The 20,316-nt window shown below is 35.0% G+C and overlaps 1 protein-coding gene across 1 annotated transcript; it reads right to left on the bottom strand.

Moving 5' to 3' along the window:
* Positions 1 to 17,595: 17,595 nt before the first annotated feature.
* Positions 17,596 to 20,045, bottom strand: LOC145616968 (protein FAR1-RELATED SEQUENCE 6-like). Its single transcript, XM_081671678.1, has 4 exons — positions 19,491 to 20,045; positions 18,682 to 19,418; positions 18,210 to 18,588; positions 17,596 to 18,129 (listed from the first exon to the last, which is right to left on the bottom strand). The coding sequence occupies exons 1-4, from the start codon at positions 20,043 to 20,045 to the stop codon at positions 17,596 to 17,598; spliced, it is 2,205 nt and encodes a 734-aa protein (XP_081527804.1).
* Between the last annotated feature and the right edge of the window lie 271 nt (positions 20,046 to 20,316).

Raw genomic sequence — 20,316 nt, 5'->3', positions numbered from 1 at the left:
TTTTAAGATTCATATAATTTTGTAATTGTGTTAATACCAAGTACGAGTTATTTGTTAATATGAATTTAGAAAATTAACAAGTTTACCTTCTTTTGACTTGGTAGACCTTGTGATCAAGAGTAATGTTCAATAGATCGTTTATTACTAGTGTATGACTTGAATATAATAGTTATGACTTGAGTATAATACACTTGATTGCTTTTTTTGTTTTTTTGTAGTGGTCTATTAAGATCACTGATACTGCTATTTCTTTTTTCTATACTGTATGCTGGATTCTGTTATTATATTTGTCTATTATGGTCCTTTTTTTTAGTGATCAAAAGTTTTTTTTTTTTTTTAATTCAACTCAATTCAGTGCAGTTCATCTCATCAATCACTTAGTTCCATTCAATCACTTCATTATTTGTCATTTATTGTCGGCTCCTATTGTCCTTTATCTTATGCAATAATCAATTTCGATCAGATCAACTCAGTTCAAATTTCATTTCAGCTGAGTTGATTCTACTAGAATAGGTCGTTTGTTCTTATACATAGAATTGCACTCAATTGCACTTAATTGAATTGAATTGCGATGAAATGAACTGAATTGAATTGTATTCCAACGTAAAAGATACTCTCATTTTATTCTACGGTTTATTTTATTTATTAGTAGTTTTACTTGCAATCCATTCATCTAAGAATTGCTACATCATTTATGTTAAAACTGTAAATCCATTTAATTATTCCTTATGTAATGTCTCAAGATTTGTTTTATTTAATTTTTTTTTCCATATGCCAACTTTCAAGTTGAACACAGTGTGGGTGCACGTGGCCTTTTTCACTATTTACTTAGGAAACTTAGTGCCCAAGTTATAATCAATTTACTTCCCTATAAAAGAGGGAATCAAACTTCGCAATACCTATCATCATCTGCCTCCCAAATTCCTTTCAACCCCCACTTACTCTTTCACCAATGGCAAGACGTGCTCGCACGCAAACTGGAACCCTAGCCATGTTGTTCTTTGCACCACCGTCCGGACTTGATTCCGAGATGGATTTCACTACATTTGAGTACTTACTCAAAGATCCAGCCAACCCAAACAATTTCACCGTTGTTTCAAGGGAAACAATTGCCTCATTAATACTAAATCCCACCAGCCCAAACCAAAATTTACTAAACAATCTGTTGATGCGTAGGGTTGGTGGTCAGGGTGTAATATGCCCAGCTCATCTTCCAAACTACTATGACATTTATCCATTGAAAAGTGAATTCCATATCTTCTTGCGATGGTGTCTAGGCCAAAGTTTCAACCCAAGCAGCCTAGTTCCTGCTATGCATGTCCTTGATCCAAAACCTGTGATCCACCTAAATGAACAGGTTGTAACACTTGAACACACCGGCTTGCGGTTGTGTGTTGGGACGTACACCGATGCGTTCCAATTGATCAAACTTCCTATCTTTCCACATGTCCTGCACGTATGGGTGGGTTTTGAAACAGAAACAAGTATAGTTCCTGGGTATCACAAGGTTGATTTTACACCTTTTCAAGGTGTAACTGCTGTAAATGCGGTTAAAGGGCCACCTATACCAATGCCTAAAGACACCTATGCATGCTGTTGGAATGTTAGAGGTCTAGCAGGACCTTCTCTTGTCGCTCATTTCAACCAACTTTATGAACGCTACAAGCCTGGTGTTATAGTCATGTTGGAGTCTCGACAGAGCATGGAGAATGTTCAGCTACTTGTTACTTCACTCCCTGGTAAGTACTGTGTATTGTTTTATCCACCCAATGGTCTATCTGGTGGCGTGGTCACCTTATGGAACAACGAAATTATCGACATTGACCAAAGAATCATCCAATCAGACTTTGTTAGAGCAGATATCTATTTCAAGGTAGGTTATAATCACTTGGGTTCAATTGTATATATAATTTTTTCATACTGCCTTTGTATACTTTTTTAGTTAACTCAATAATTCACATTTCTATTTTTTTCAGGGCCACCCGAATGTGAAGCGTCCACTCTTCTAAACGGAGAAGTGGTGTAGGATGTCCAAGTGATCCAGAAGAATTGTACGGCAACATAGTTAATCCTGTTTGTTTTTTCAATTTGTAATAAGTGTTAAACATTTGCTTTCCTGAACAATGTTTGCTACTTTTGTGTTAGTGTTGTTTCGCTTTTAAATGTTTGTATTAATTCTACTTCTATGAGCTTTACTTAAGTTGTTTTTGTAATAATTCCCTCTATGATCCGTAAGTTTGTTGCTGTAATTTTGGTGCACGATTTTAGTAAAAAAAAATTTGTACTACAACTTGACCTTGGGCCTTACTCTGTGGTAAAACATGCTTCACTTGTTTACGGGCATTTAATTTCTTCTACCATACATCCAAATTTTATATACTATAACAAATGATTGCATCATATTATCCGAATTGAAAACTTTTTGCTAATTAGTTAACAAATTGTTTCTTTTTCAATGTAATTTTTATTTAAAACCATTTGAGTAGTTACCTTTTTGTTATTAATTATTATAATGTATTAATAGATAAAATATTTAGCTCCAAAATTTATTGTTGAACTTTTTTTTTTTTGAAAACAATTTATTGATGAACTTAACAACATCGTTGAGTAATACATATTTGCCTATACGATTACATGAGGACGACTAAGTACATTACAAGGGATACAAGGGCAACGAATAGAATTATTATCACATGGTTATTCCTAGTAGATAAACTCATGTTATGATTACACAAGGTCTCATTTAATTTTAATAACCTTTTTAATTCCAATCGGATCTCTGCATTTTCCTCACGAAACTCCTCAATTAGTCGCTTTAGTTGATTGATATTATCCTCACCACCCTCGCTTTCTACCTTTGCAGCATCTTCCCACATGAAAAATCTACAATCCCTTGTGGGATCCTGTAATGAGTAAAAAATTACCAAACCTTTATATAATTTTGTTTAGATAAGAACACAACGATTAAGTGGAAAAAGCTAAACGATGTAACACATTGTTTTCCCAAGATTAATACCTTCCAATAAGGGCATCCAAAAAAACGCTTCCCGCAATTGCCACCCCTACGTACGGTCGCCAGTCGTGCAGCCACACCATGGTTGCATACCATATATGTCGACGTGTTGGATGTCATGCTTGTTTGGGAAGCCATTGGGTATGTGTTCAAAAAAGGTTGTTTAATTTGATACGACTTATGTGGTTCTTTGTGAATTATTTGGTTGGTCTTAAGACCTTATATTAATGAGGTGTCTTGCTACATACGCGTTGCAACTCAACGTAGTACACAAGCTACAATAGCAATATCTTTGGAGCTGCCATAATTTTCATTAGTATTAACAACTACAATTAGTCTTAGCATCTAATTTTGGATCTATTGGTTTTGTTATCATTTACAATAAATGTTATCTAAGTCCATATAGAAAGTCCATATATGCTGTTGTTTTTTAGTTTATTTTTTCAAAACGTCAAAGTGAGATGGACTAATAAGGTGATTAGTAAGTGTAGGTTGAACATAAATCACTACAATTAATTTACGTTGTATACTAAGCACCGAGCACTATGTTCAAGATTAATGCGTAACAAAGTAACATAACTCACAACAATCAATTTAAGTTGTAAGTGATTCGTAGCGTAACAAATATTTGTGAGGCATATACTTGAAGCTGACTTGATTGTAAAGGCAAACTAGACACGTAGTAAATTTCTTTTATCTTCCTTAGCAAGATGTTGGAAAATTTTTCCCCAACACGTGGTTGCTTTAGGATGGCTTATACAGTCTTCGTAGTCAATTACATGGTGTGCAAGAAATTAAAGTGCTACAGAAACGTTGTAGATGTTTTAATAGCATTCACAAATATATTTTGGTTTCTTGCGGGCAAAGTTAAGTTAAATTATGGTTTCTTGTGACCAAAGTTAAATAACCTTATTCATTGGCGACGTAGATGAATGTGGACGACTAATTAGTCGATGGGGCTGCAAATATGTCAGTACTTTTGACTTTTGAACAGATTAACTACTTGTAATTCAAGTTTCCGATAAAAATATATTTTAATAATTGAGAACTAATTATTTATAACTCACCAACTTAGTTCAGATATATATTTATTCATCATGTAATGTTAAAAATAGATCTTGGAGATATTAAGAATATATAAATATACTCAGACCAATACGGTCAAAGTTGTTATTGTACTAATATGCCTCAATGGGATCGCGTTAGAGCTAAAAGGTAAACATAGACTGATAGACACAGAGTAATCAATTCTTTTAAAAACTTTACGCAAAACACTTAGCTCTTAGAATCATAGAAGTAGTGTCCGAATTGTTATCAAAATCTTTTTTTTCAGTAATTACATTTGGGTATTTAACGCATATATGTGTAATAATAAAAAAAAAGTTGAATACGATAACAAATATACATGATTGTATTCCGGGGTGAAAATTGTTGGGTACCTTGGGAAATTTGGCTAGTCCGTTTGGAATTATTGTTCATCCATTGACCATTGGAATTATTATTGTGACCTTAACCTTTCCAAGTCCAAACTTATGACTTTATCCATAGGAATTATTGCTGTATTTAGCACACACTATCAATTACTAATTAACAACTAAGAAAATGAAATGATGTTCCAGTTTACCAAATTTCATACATAGACTAATTAAATCACAAGGAAAAGATTGAAAAGGTACATGAAAATGTCTATGCAACTAGTCATAAACACATAATTATGCAGTTCACAAATTAACACCCACAACCCCAGATGATCATTAGCAAGTAAGGCCTAATTGATCTGCTATGAAAGCGTTGTGAAAACGCCCTTAATCGATTGCCCTACAGTGCATGAATGGTGGTCTAACATCCGAATAGAGCTCAATCTCGAGAGTTTGTCCTGGATGAATGAAATTGCATTCAATCATCTGCCTCACACCCCTATGGAGAAAGCAAAGGATGATGTTGTTGTTGGCATCATACTTTAAGCGCAGCACGGCGTTCCAAGCTTGTGTCCCCATGTACATTTGAACAGTTGTGCAGTCCGAATACCCATTCAAGTTCTCTCTTGCAAATGTGACAGGAACATACTGTAAAATTGAGCTTTGTATTAGTAACACACTAACACAATTTATGATAAATAAGGTACAAATGAATAGGTATGCAATTTCTCTTACTAGTCTCCCAGCTCTTAGATAAGGCTTAGTTATCTTGGCTGTGAAAGTGGCAGGGTCGTTGTCAAAGTAATCGGCCTTGCCATACTCGTCATCAGATGAATCTATGTCCTCATCTTCATCTACTTTGACAAAGTGCCCATTTCGAGAAACTCTAGCCCAAAAATAATAGCTTTTGAAGTAGAACATCTCAACAACATCTCCGTCCCTAATGTCATTTTCGTCTAGGAAGTTTGACCACCCATCTTCAATATAGCACCTCCATGAAGGTCCCTCTACCACTAACTTGATTACTAGTGGAAAGGGTGTATTGTTATGTCCCATTAGAACGTAGTACTTCCCATTCCTTGACTTCAGCGAGTTCCTGATTCTATCTGGAACATACTGCCACATAGTTGTAATAACATTTAGTAACACCTTCCTACATTAACAGGAAAATGATTAAATTAAAAGCAATCACATGGTTATTAACTTACCAATCGATGCCTAGTCATTTCATCGATCTTAAATTGGAACCAAGGGACTGTGTTGCCATCCATGGTCCTTTGATACCCCACTAGATGCTAACAAAGCTAAGTCGACAAATGATTTCAGTAATCATGTTGTTAGTAATAAAAGATTAAGCATAAAGTCCTATTTTGTAAATTGTGTACACACAATACATCTACTGTATTACACTATCATAAATAGATTGTGCATGCATCTACTTACAATATTAGATGTTGTCACGGTTTCTGTAAATTTCACTAGTTAACTAAATATTATAATTTACTATTTTTTTAAAGGCATATTATTATTAACTTTATGAAATGTGACTTTAAATGTTAATAGATTAGAAACACAGCAGAGTTCCACGGTTGAACTTCAAATACGCATTGCATGCAATGCATTTCCCCACTTGTTGAGTAAATCTTTATCTAAACCATGTGAATTTACAAGCAATCCACTTTAAAAAAAATGCATGATCGTCACAACAAAAAAAGAAATCATACAGAATTAATGTCTTCCTAAATAAATCATAATTATTCGCATTTATATTACTTACTTAGAAACTTTAAATCTCAATAATAATTGTCAATAGAACGAAATTTATATTACTTACTTAACATTTGATACCCCCTACATGGTAATAACCCTAAGTAGACAAAGGATTTAAGTAATCAGGTTGTTGAACATAAAAGATTAAGAATAAAGTCCTATCTTGTAAATTGTTTACACACAATTCAGCTACTGTATTATTCTTCTACAAATAGACTGTGCATGCATCATCTTACGACAATAGATGCTTTAGATTATTAGATCCAAACAAAGTAATTGTCTATAAACAAAGTAAGGAATTACCTGTGAAGGAAAAAGACAAAGAAAAAGAGAGGTGTTTGTTAATTAATGCAGTTTCACCATGTATATCCTTCTTCACCCCCTTGCGAATTGCACCTTAGATGGTGTTATCACTGGTAATGAGGTAGGTACATTAGGCGGTGGTAGTTTGTAATTTTTTTTCTTCTTATCAAGGAAGCTGGTGAAGTGGTGATAGTTATGGTCTCCTAGGAGGTTTGACATTTATACCATAGACATTTATTTGTTTTGTTATTAAATTGGGTTAGAATTTTTTTGTACACGTGTACGTATTTTGACCAAGTAAGCCATAGCATTATGTGCTCAGGTTTGACAACCTAGTTAGGGAGCTAATATTAAGAAGTTAATTGAGATTAGAGGGGGCTAAAGTGGTACGATTTTACCCGACCCGAGCTTAACCCTAAATTTAAGGGCTCCGAAAATTAACGTCTATAATCCGATCTGTTTTGACACAAACAGGTATCAAAGCGACCCAATTTTAACTCCATTTACTTTACCGGTTTTAAATAAAACGCGAACACAATTAATTGTTGAATTGTTTCTTCCAATTCTTATACTACTATAATTGTCAGTTCATACTTGATACTATAGTCCCTTTTCCTACTACAAAGGATTAATCCGGGGTAACAAGTTCACTTTATGCATGTACTTATCAAGTATATAAATTTACTTTCTAATCTTTATAGTCGTACGACATTAAAGATTGTATAATTGAAGAGTTGTAATGACCTTTACAAAGATGACAATCTTATTTGCATAAATCACCATAGTAATTAGAGCTAAATTACTTATTCGAGCTGAACTAAATTGAACAAAACTGATTGGACCTTAATTGTATTGAAATGTAATATGAACAGGCCGTAAATGATTTGTTTGCAGAGCAAGTCTATTCCACTTGGGGTCTGTTCTCATTGACTGAACTTAGCTGAACTGAACTTAACTGAACTGAACTCAGCTGAACTGAACTGAACTGAACTGAACTGAGCTGCACTGAACTTAACTCAGGTGAACTGAACTGAACTGAACTGAACTGAACTCAGCTGAACTGAATATTTTATAAGGAGCTGAACTGAACTGAACTGAACTGAACTGAATTGTGCTGAACTGAACTAAACTGAACTCAACTGAACTCAACTAAACCGAACTGAACTCAACTGAACGGAATTTCAACGTAAGAGAAACAGGCCCCAAGTGGATATTTCCTTGTTTTTAGCGTAGGCCGAAACTTAAAATAGTAATTGATATGCTAACTGTGCACACAGTACGCAGTTCCCTCTTAAGACCTAGTTTAAGGCAATCAGATTTTCACATGAGACAATAAGCCATAATTTAGTAGACTACTTATGTGTTTATAGTTTGCATTATCTATAGAACTGTTGAAGGAGATACAAATAGCATATAATTTTGCATATAGCCATAAAGGTTGTACACCTATGCTTTCTAATATTATTTGGTTTTTTCAGTATATGGTATTAATTTTTATAAATTTTTTTTTTCAAAAAAATAATACAGATACTTTGCTCATTGCATCCACAAACGCGTGTAACATTTTATTCAGAGGAGATTAGATACTTTCAATCCACGGTATTAATAGATCACAAATAAATAATCAAAAGACCCAAAATAATTGTACCGATAATTACATTAAAATTCATGGTTTGACAGAAGTCACTAACGCCTAGCACCTAGTAATATTTTTGCAAATATCGTGTCTAAGATTTGGTAAAACATTAACTCTATTTGTTCAAATGTGATTTAAAAAAATAAAAATATAGTTTTATTAAAAAAAAAATTAAATAAATACAGAAAAATTCAACATGCACCACACTAGTGATAATAAAAGTAGTTAAGTGGATAGAAGTACTAACATTCAACTTACTATTTATTAACATTCAACTTACCATTATTCTACTTTTCACCATATAAAAAATATGGCATTGTATTCTATCTATAATTATTATTCAAAATATCCTCTTGTTTTTATCCAGATCTACGTATATTAATTAGGAATACTTTGTTTTCTTTTTTACAAGAGTAATTGAAGTGGAATACTAAACTTTGTAATGCACTGCTGTGTAGTTTTACTTTGGTTTTAAGAAAAAAATAATGTGATGTTAGCTAGTATACTTTTAAATTATACTCAGCATTCTGCACCAACTTAGCGCAACTCCACGTATTTATCCAACTTAATCTTTAGCATTAAATATAATAACAATAATAACCATACTCACACCTAATAAATATATATATATATATATATATATATATCATCATTACATATGCTTCTAATATTTTAATGATTAGACTAACACTTCACTTAAAACTAATAAAACACACCATCAGAAATAAACCTACCAACACCAGATCCGTTGATTAAAACAAAGTGCAATTATCCTAAAATAATTACAACAATTATTTGCCATATCCGAAAATCTTGAGCACACAACCCTATAGGGAAAAAATTTAACATTCTTCATTCCAAGCAGTTGATTCCAAGCTTAGGCAAGGGCATTGTAGTTGTTTTGCAAGGGCAAAACAAAAACCTCCATCTCATTTTTTATGAGTGCATCACTGAGAGTGTGGAATGTGGTAAGAATTTGATTTTCATAGCTCACAATAAGCCATTCAGGATTCACATTCGCAGCTTCGCCCCACAGCTCGTACAACCCATCTAGTGTTGCATTCAGATCACCCTTCACCTTCATGCGCAGCGACCTTGTCCTAAGGTCCCTAACATAAAAGTGTTTGACCCTAGTGTTAAGGTTAAAATCGAGATTCTGCAACATAATTTTTTTGCACAAAGAAAAGGTGTTAGCAATTTGATAACAATAATTTATATTAAAATCGAAAAAATTACAAGCGAAATAAAAATAAAAAATAAAAATTAAAGCCTTAAATTCATACCTAAGCTATAACAAATAGTGTTGCACCATTAACGACTCCAATACCGATGGGTGTATCAGCCATATCCACAAAAGAACCGTTGTTCATGATCAGAATTTCATAAACGAAGCGGTCTACTTTTGCAGCATAGTCGTAGTAGACTCGCTGGAACGTCTCATTCCCCCTGAGATAGTAAATCACACCAAGGTCATCAAGACTGGTGCTTCTGACGGTGATGGCGTACATAGGGAGTAAATTCAGTTGGTTTTGGTGTGGGTCTTCAACGGGAAACATGGGAGGCGGGGGAGCAGGGTGTTGTGGAGGGATATTTGGCGGGGGAATTACCGCCAACACAGAGAACCCCCTGCGCGGCTCAGGAATAATTATGTCACGAGGGTCGGGGTAAACAGGCACTTCAACGACGTTCAAATTTGGAACGACTTGATCTTCCTCCTCCACGTTGGACACGCGGCGACGAGCACGTGATTTCCTAATTCGAGCAATTGCACGTCCAATTATAGAACCGGTTCGAGTGGACCGAATCCGGTCCAAACAAGAACGTGCACGTCGCGAGTGGTCAGATTTGCGCCGGTTTCGGCGACGAGAAGAAGATGGGCAACCAATTGGGCTACAAATGGAAGTGAGGGAGGGTGATGATGGAGAAGAAGATAACAGAATTGGGGATTTGGCAGACATTGTTAGAAGATAGAGTGAACCGTGGTTTAGGGTTTTATAATTTATGATTTGTGCATTTTTTAGAGTGAAGTCATCATTTCTATTTATAGCAAAACATTAGGTAAGCTGTGGTACGGGATAACCCTACAAAGCAATTCCCTATTTCGCAAAATACACAAGGAATGGATCGGATAGTTGCGGTTTGTTAGGTTTCCGGTTCGGATAGGTTTCCCGTTTGTATTTAAACATAAAAAGGATCAAATCTTATAAGCGTTAACTTAAATTACACTAATTTCTGTTTTAACTACGACACTTTAGAGCCTGAATTTTCATATAGAGTAATTTTTTAATGATTTGGATCACGTACGTGTTCTAGAATATGAGGTCATACGTAAGCATGAACCGTTCAGAATACGAGCCGAAGTCACTTATTTCCTTGAATTGTGTGTAGTAAACCTATACTTCAACTACAAGTTCTTTAGTAATTAAAAGGACTAGTGCTACAATAATAAGTTATCGAAATTAATACTCATTTATCCAACACGCACACCAGAACACGTTTATACCTAAGAACACCGAATAGCTCGGAAATTATCAGTGTTTGTTGAGATAATAAATCCCTATGTTAAATAGAATAACCGAGGTCATTAAAGATGAACCGTATGACAAGTAAATATTCTAGTGTAGGAAAGTAAAAGCTTAATTTATTATAATGAGTGTCACATTTATTTTATTGATATATGTTAAGATCATTGTCTACAATTGCAAATGTAATCGATTAATTTGTGATATTGAGCTATATCAAAACACATATAACACTTTATTGTTAAAATCTCCAAGGTTAATTTCAAAATTCTCTGTAGAGATTATAGTTGATAATCAATTTACTGTACTATGTTTAACAAAATTCTTTAATGCGTAAATCATATTGCATTATGTGTCCTTGAAAAATGGTCACTAGTGTGAAATTTCTTATTAACCCTATTATATTCTTTTGATTGTTCAATGTAATTGTTTACTAATTACTAGGGGCAAGACTGTTTATGTAGTAATAATATCATTACAAAGCCACATCAAGTCTTAAATTGAGTGTCTTAAAATTGTCTTCAACACTACGACACAGACAATTTAGAAGCTATCATAATTATCCTAAGATTTTAATTTACCTGCGCAATGTTATTATATTGATCTATTACATGTATTTGATTTCATATATTTTTGCACTTTGTGTCCCTGTATTAATTTAGGAGATGAGCTTTGCTCATTTGTAGTTAACATCGCAAATGAATGTTAGGCCATATATAATTTTTACCACTTTTTCGAGCTAGCTAGTAATATTTACCTGTGTCTGAAGTGACACGGAAGTGAAGTCATCCACATTAAAGGAGCATCTAATCCGAAGCTCCTCACACTTTAATGCTCGTATATGACTCATTAGCTTCCATATACTCCACAACTCTTGCTGATGTATATGTAATATACTAATATTATTTTACAAAAAATTAAATTCAATAAAGGTACATCTAATAAAATGTACTGAATTGAAGTTGTTAACAGGAAGGGATAAAAAGAAAAATTAAAGGTGAGTAAAAAAATTTGTATTCCAGTTTGCACAACAAGTGTAATGCTTTGGTAATTAATTTCAGCTATTCCATTAAGTCATACGCAATTATTTAATTGGACATGTTAAATTTGTAATAGAATGATAGGGTCATTAGTTATTCAACTTAATTAAACCGAAATTGAAACAAACAATTAATAATACATAATTCAACGAGTTTTAGTGTTGTAAGGTAACGCTTGTTGCGAGCTAATGAAATAAATGACAAATATAAGAGTGTGGATAAATTATTTATATTATTGCTTCATTAGTGGGTCATAACTTCCCATTAAATCACACGTGTGTAATATTGTACCAATATAGTGATTCCCAAGCGTGTTATGATTTTGGTAATTTTTTTCAAGCGGATAATCTGTCATTGCCTATAAGGCTGTAACACAGCTACGTATGTTTTATTTTATTGTGCCGAATTTTATTATGTTAGTCGAATATGGACTGAGTGCTTAGACTCGTATTAGCAAACGAGTTTATTTACCAATAACACTTACGTTTTCTAATTTCAGCAATACACCATTAGGGTGTTGTTTGTTATGAACTGGTGAATTTGTATTAACCTTGAAGATTTGTGGAGTGTATAATAAAAATTACCCAACTACCTTATTAACTTCTGACATATGATTTGATAGAATGTTAAGAGGGGCATGTCAGCTTCCAAGAACCAGCAGAAGTCACTGTTAAGGCTTAGTGTTGAAGATTTCTTTGAGCCACAAAAGAAGGAGCACGTCGCACTTCCCCCGGCAACCGTACGCATTCCTGCATTACTCTTTGAAAAAATGGAAATTTTTTACATTTCACGAAGCTTAATTTAATCTTAACAATATATCTTATGACGACGTGTACAACGGTCATTGGTTGACTCTTGTTCTTACGCATAAATTGAAGTGGTTGAGCTAAATAAATGTATAAGCCTGAACTGTAAGGCGTATAGCGCCATTAGTCCTATGTACTCAATAGTCAACATTCTGAAAAACCAACAGATTAGCTAAAAGATGTTTACAGTCGCAGCATCTTGGGGGAAGCTCATATAATTTTATAATTTTTTTTTCTGAAAATAACACGTGCATAGGGTGGTAAATGTAAGAGTGTAGGAGGGTAGGATTATACCATAACAATTAGTTTGTTAGCATATAATGAAATTTCAGCATGAAACAAAATGCTAATTTGGTTTCTTGTAAGACATTAGTTTCAATGAATTTAAGTGCATGAGTTCGCGTGTGGCATAAAGAGAAGTGGAGTGATTAATGTGTAGCATATCTAGCTAATTTTGATAAAGAAATGTGAGTATGGTGTTTATATAAATAATATGAAATTTATGATTTGTAACCACTATTGTAAATTAGAAACGCAAAAGCATTGTACAATAAAATTAACGCTATTTCTACCCAAACGAAGTCAGCTTTTTGTCATGCAATACTAATCTAGTACATTGGCAACCGAAAACCATAATCTTTATCCGAATAGACTAACTAACAGATATTTTCCTAGCATAACCAATGTCTTTAATTAAGCTTTTATATTCATAATTGTATTGTGTACACCATATTTCTCAAAAACATTTTAATTCTAGTGGCACTAATTACGCCTGAGCAATCAAGTAAAAGAATTAATTGGTTAATGTTGTGGACAAGAAATTATAAGGTGTATATGAAAACCACTCGAGTACCCCTACTTCTAAGTCTATTACTAGGTGTAGTTCATATATTATATTGTGTTAAATGTGTAGTTATTGCATGTCCCTGCCTGGGAAAAGCAAATTTGGAGTGATGTCCAGGCTTTCACATAAGCTCCATTCAAACAACATGAAGGTTTTAACATTGTGGCACCCAAAAATGGATAATTAGGACACAAATTAATTAGTAGTAAGGGTAATTAGTATGGGTAGTTTAAACCTGGATAGTTAATTACAAAGTCTTGTAAGCAAAAACAACCAGCCATGTACATAGTTAAAGTATAACAAATAAGTATATTTTGTTACCGAATTCCAGCCTTCACATTTCACTAAGCACATATTCTGCATGTACAACTACCACAAAGTACTAGTATATTGAAGCAAACTTGACCTTCAAGATTAATGAAACCCATATATGTACAAAATTCATTGCAGAATAAATTGACAATCCTCGCAATAGGCTTTGTGTTCTAAATAACCATCAATGCAGCTGTAATACTCCTATAAGGTTAGCTATAATTATGTACACGTTAGCAAAGCAATCCATTAATTTTTTTTTTTTTTTTTAAAAAAGTATAGAAAATTAACTTATTAATTAAGAAAAACAAGTGATTATGTGTATTCAGTGAGTATGGGTATACAAAACACCACTAATAATTAATATTTATATTTTCTTGGATTTAATATTTAAAAATTATTTTATTTAAGTCAATGGTTATCAAATTAGCAATGACAAGGTTTAAAAAAAATAAATAAGAAATTAAAAAATACATTGAGATCAGACCCTCAATCTCCATATTAGGATTATTGTGTGTATTCAAACCATAAAATATGTACTAAAAATATAATACTACGTCCAAACTGATAATGTCACGTCCGGTAGTTCACATACTCAATCTACTTATTTAAATTAACTCTAATTAATTTACAACCAGGTTAGGTCTTGATACCCGTCAATAAAAGTGAGATTGTTAAAAAATTAAATTAAATGATAAGCAAGACAATATGAGTCACGTAAATGCCGGAATCAACTTATTAGAAAGACCTTTTTTTTATGAATAGTTCTGATTTTAGTTATGCTAGCTTTTGGTTGATTTATTTGATTTTAATATAACTTTTTTACAACATGACATCTAAGTATGGTTAGTGTTACTTTATACTTAACCTTAAACTTACACTATGTAAATCAAATAAGAGTAACTTAATTATGACAAATTACTTCCCCTTCCTAGTCTCTTAGTCTCTACAAAAATTGTGAATGCTTCAATTAATACATTTAAAGTTCCTCAACTAGTAAAAATCTAAAGCCAACCACCCACCACCAACTTATTAAATTCCCTAAAATAGAAGGAAGATGTCTGAACATCACTTACACTAAGTTTTTATTCCCCCTTTCACTCTTTCTCTACTGTCAATCACACCCCAAATCAAGAAAAAAAAAACCCTAAAATCAAATTGTCTTTCCTCTCTTCAACATCCAAACCATTCTGCATATTTCAATTTTCATAAAATGTTCCACGTACACTTAGGTCAAAAACAAACCAAAAAATTCCCATTGAAGTCAACTTCGCACAGTAGCCGTTTCAAAAAACTAGTACGTGAGTCAAACGGCCGGTTGAAGGTGCCGGACGTGCAGGATATTGACCCGCTAATCCCGAGATGATTGTTCGGTCCGGTAGGTGGATCAAACCCGACCTCGCCTGATTTCGACTACATGCTTGCACTTCAAGTAAGACGTCTTCAAGAGAAGTCAACGACAAACAGGATGAAAACACTGTTCAGATGGCCTGGAGTTTCGAAGAAAATGCGACTGTCAAGGGAACCTAGCTTTTCCTTCCCAATCCTGACACCGGCAGTGTTCACCAACTTGGGGCTGCGTGAGGCGCCGGCGACACCACCACATTCTCGCTGTGGGTCGGGTCGTGCTTCCAGGGTTCAGCCTGCACCAACTTTAGGCGAGCTTATGATGGAGAGAAAGGCGGCGTTTAACAAGATCAACGGCAAAGTGGGTTTGGGCAGCGGTGTTGCGGATGAGGTCAAGCCACGTGCGGCTAGAAGAATGTGGAAGGTTGGGCTTTTTTTTAAGTGCTTTGTTTTTCCTTAAATTTCATCAACAAATCGCCCCTTAATTGAGTCTTGAATTGAAGTATCAAATTATTATTAGTTATGGTATGATTGTTATATAAAACTAAAAGATCAAATATTACACTAGTAATACTAGCTAGTGACTAAATTTTTTGTCGAACCGGTTTTAAGCGTTAAGAATTTAATGTTTTGTTATGGTTAATTAAGCATCGTCTTTTGGTCTTACAAAGCCTGTTTTTGGTGGATAATTTTAAGAACTTATGATGCAATTATTGTATGGAATGTCTGTAATGTACTGGACTTTTGTTAAATGTTTTAATTATATGTTTATGTTACACTTTGGGTGTGGTAGATTATGGATCAGTAATTTATGTAAAATTTGTATTTGTGAGATACAATTTTTAATTGGCTAATTGCTTTGAGTTTATGATATGCTCTATACTATTTTGTATTGGGTGATTATGTTTAAACAATAATACAGTATACAATATTAGTAGTTGAATTGACAGTAGTTGAATTCCTATGTTGGACTTTTAAAAAAATATTTAAAATTTTAAGTTCACAATATTTGGTTTAAAAAAAATAAAAAATAAATAAAAAGTTCACAATATTTTATAAACGGATCCATCGAACTATAAGTCAGAATTTACGCCCAACGGGTTGTCAAGGCCCAATTCCAATAACTCCAAGGACGGCCCAATAACAAAGGGGACTTCGAAAGTGTTCGTATTGGTCCCCAATAAAAAATTAAAACTTCGAAATAAAAAGAACCTTAAAAAAAATATATACGTAGTATAATTTTAAAAGAAGGTCGATATGTGCAATACGGTTCTTTTAAGCGCGATGTCGAAATGTGTATGAATCTTAAAGCGTGTTAATTGAATTTATAGTATATCTTACTAGTCCAAATTTAGGGTACAACCTAATTTTTCCAATAATAATATGTGGTTCGTTGACTTAATTTGGGTAACGAAATGACATCATATTGCACCGATCTACAGAGTTCCTTATAACACGCTTGTGTAAAAACATTGTCTTAAAATTTTAGAGGAGTTCTACAACAACCCTTTTTTTTAAAAAACTTTTTTTTTGGCTTTTGTTTTTGAGGAGCAAGTACTAAAGCATATAATAGTTCATCCATACATTTTTAAAAATACTGAAAACAAAAACACATAAATTTTAATAGTCTTTACACCAATACTTAAAACTAAAACTCATAATTTTTATAGCCTTATATATCAGAACATGTGATATAATCGCGGATTCACAGCAGTGTTGAATGCATCCTATTGTTCCACATGCTTCCGGATTCCCTCCTTTCTTGTCTTTGCCCCGGATTCAGTACTTCCGCCTTTGAACCTTTGAACGTTCGTTGCTGCTTTTATCTCCGACTGCCTTCCTCTTGGCCTGTGAAATATCAAGGAAAGTGTAATAAAGAAACTGTATTTAAGTAAACATGCAATAAGAACAACATACACTCATAATGTACCACTTACTTGGTTTTTGGCCCCAACTTGATTTTTTCCCTTAAGAGATATTAGAGGAACTAAGTCGTTTAGAGATTTCAGCTTAGGTTCCTGGGTCAAACGTGAGAGAAAATGAGGACAGAGAGCTCCAATGAACATGCATGTACGGTATTTCATAAGCTAATGTGTTTATGTTTACCCCAATATGAACTACTATGACCATAGACACTAGTTCAGAAGCGTTTTGCCGGTATTACCTTGGATGTAATATGCGGGGTCTGTAGCTTGTTCCTTCCGGAGTGTAATGTGTTCGTACATTGCTTTTGTGTCTTTCCGGCTGGTGCTTGTCCCTTTTTGTTGGTGCATCTGCGTTGGCCATCCTCACACTTTTTCTGACTCCCTCTCCCTTCGCCCTTCTTTGATTCCTTTTTCCCCCCAAACTTGGTTTTGTTCTTGCTAGAGGTAGGGTTAGGATTCTTGGTTTTGCTGTCTGCAAGTGAAAGTTTCTTCGATTTCTTGAACCCCATTTCCGCAAGAGTCTTATTTCTCGAAACCTTAGGTCGTCCACGGGGTTTTTTAAGCAAGAGAGGATCTTTAACCACCAAATCACAGCTCCGAGGACAAGAAATTGATGCACCAATGTTCTCCTGCTGTGCAATTGAAAATTCATTTCCTATTTATGGAACCACCGAATCTGATTCATTGGCATCGTCTGGGAAAGACATGTCAAGACTTTCCTCCAGTTTCTGACGTTTGCATTCATCGACTTTCACCCTAATCTCAGATATAGCTGTTGATACCAATTGCACGGCCTCCTCGTTCACCATAGCTACTGCATCGCACACCGCTTCAAACTCAGCCATTAGCCTATTGTACCTTTGCACCTCCAAGTTGTTACTTGGGTCATGGTGCAGTACACGTACGCGAGTGTGTTTTCTTAAGATATCCTTACGCCAAAGACTAACAATATATTGCTCTGGTATATCTAACACAAGATTCTGATCTAGAATTCTCATCATATGCTTACACATAATTCCATGTGTTACAAATTTCCGGCATTCACATAAGACCTCCTTTGTCTCCTTGTTGAAAGTGGCGTGGAATTCGCGTCTTCTGTTAGTAATGACTTCCTCACTTTGCCCCTCAGGCACAATCCAGACTCTATCTTCAACGACGTATTCAATGATGTTTTCAGTCAATGCCTTCTCTTCCTTACAATAGTAGTCATCATTCTAGAACATTCTGCTTGTACCTCTTGAAACTTGGTGTCAGTATATAACTTTTGGAATACCCTTTCCACAACGAACCCAGTCACTAGCCTCCTCACATATTTCACACAGTTAGCATCGGCGGCTGTCTCATCACGTATGCATTTCTCCAAAGCCTTGGCATACTTCTGTGGAAATTCAAACAACTTCGTGTTTTGATTGACAAAGCCATCGAAAAAGCTATTTATGCTCTCAACCCGTTGTGTGGTTTTCATACCAGCCCAAAAATAATCTCTCATATAAGCTGGAACCCACATATGCCGCTCATTAAATAGGCTAGTCAACCAATCATTACATTGCAGTTGATAATCAGTGATTAGTGCACTCCAGCGACTCTCAAACTCCTGAACTGTCAAACTCTCATAAACCACGGCCTTTAGCAAACCCTTGAAATCTTTGTACCTTCAATGGAATACATAGATAAAATACACAATCAAGAACAGCTCAGATAAACACCAATAAACATAAAAAGCTTGATGTAAAATAAGTACTAACCTTTCACATTTCCCAAGTTTTTCTGGAATCTTCCGCATTATGTGCCAAATGCACCAGCGATGTCGGGTATGAGGCATGACCTCCTCGATGGGCTTCCTCATGGCTGCGGCCTGGTTTGTAAGAATGGCTTTAGGAGCCCGGTTATTCATGCATGACAACCATTCCTGGAATATCCATTTGAAGGTATCACAATTCTCGTGTGACACCAAGGCACACCCTAACAAAATCGATTGGCCGTGGTGGTTAACCCCAACAAAGTTGACAAAAGGTAGTTCATACTCATTCGTCAAATACGTGGCATCAAAGCATACAACGTCACCGAATTCCTCATAGGCTGCACGGCTACGCGCATCGACCCAAATAACATCTGTCAGCCTTCCCTGTTGATCTAGGCGTTGGGCATGATAAAAATTGGGATTAGCTCCTTGCGTTTTTTTAAAATAGGACATCATTGCAGCTGAATCACCGCCAACAATTTTTAACCTTCGTTCCTTATAAACCACGTGTGACAAATCTTTCACAGTTAACTGAACTTTGGGTTGCCGTCCTTGTATTTCTGTAGACAAACAACCATGTATTTGTGTAACAGGAACACCTTCATCAAAGAATTTGAACAACTTCCTCTTTGCTCCTGTAGTTAACCCCTTCATTCGATACTCTTTAACAAGGTTGGCCTTACTAGGTGTTGGTGTGTGATTAGCGTGCTCCAACTCTACTCCCTTCACTACCCATTCCCCCTGCCGATTGACACTTGCATACAACTTGGTCATACACTCTCATTTTTTGGACTTACGCTTACATTGACTCACTTCATCAGCACAAACAATGCCATCGACTACACCCCCTGTACCCGAAACGTCCATAGCCTTGGCCCTTTTTCTTGCTTCCCTTAAAGCCCTCATGTCCGGTCTACCCCAGCACTCACACCTCCAAGTAGTCGAAATACGATCTCTCCCCACACCTTTTGAATACACACCTTGTGCTCTTGTGACTCCAAACCCCTGCTGCTGGGCATATTCTTTGTAGTAGGCCTCAACATCTTGCCAAGTCTTAAAAACCATTCCCACCTTAGGAGGTTCTATATAGGAAGCAGCACTCAATTGATTACTAGCAACGACTGTGCCTATAGTATCCATTGTGTTAATTGGGGATTGGAATTGCACCCCATTATTAACATCATCATAGCCCTGGTTAATAGGTGAGTTCTGACCACCGCCAGTCCTGGAATTAATCTGACCTTCACCACCACCAATCCCATATGTATTTTGAGCACCACCAATAGCAGAATTCTCATTACTACTACCAGATTTTCCAGAGTCAAGACCGTAGTTCTCAGCTTCACTCACAATGTCTTGTAAATCCATATTTCACTAATAGATTCGGCTCACAACACCGCTTAAGCACTAACTACCTGAGATAAATTAAAAAATTGTGTCACTACATTGTAGCATAATAATAGACTATGTAATCATTTAACACATACAACTGTACGAGCTTTTTAAAGCCCCGAAGAAGTTCCTTTCACTTTACAACACTTAAGCTTAAGCGAAGTATCACAACATCAAAAACATCCAGGATCCAAACTGACTCAAAATACTAATGAAACATAAAATACCGCAAAGCTGTTCTTAATTA

The sequence above is a fragment of the Chenopodium album genome, chromosome 26, assembly GCF_948465745.1.
Source record: "Chenopodium album chromosome 26, dcCheAlbu1.1, whole genome shotgun sequence".
NCBI classification, from domain to species: Eukaryota; Viridiplantae; Streptophyta; class Magnoliopsida; order Caryophyllales; family Amaranthaceae; genus Chenopodium; species Chenopodium album.
The sequence above is the reverse complement of the archived record's forward strand: the minus strand, read 5'-3'. Positions and strand labels throughout refer to the sequence as shown.

Bases quoted from the DNA above. Each gene is read 5' to 3' on its own strand.
- LOC145616968 (XM_081671678.1), bottom strand. From the start codon at position 20,045: ATGGATTTACAAGACATTGTGAGTGAAGCTGAGAACTACGGTCTTGAC. The intron at 18,589-18,681 runs GTTAGTACTTAT...ATTCCATTGAAG, and splicing joins AAACTTGGGAAATGTGAAAG to GTACAAAGATTTCAAGGGTT. The intron at 18,130-18,209 runs GTATTCCAAAAG...TACTATTGTAAG, and splicing joins CTGGGTTCGTTGTGGAAAGG to GAAGAGAAGGCATTGACTGA.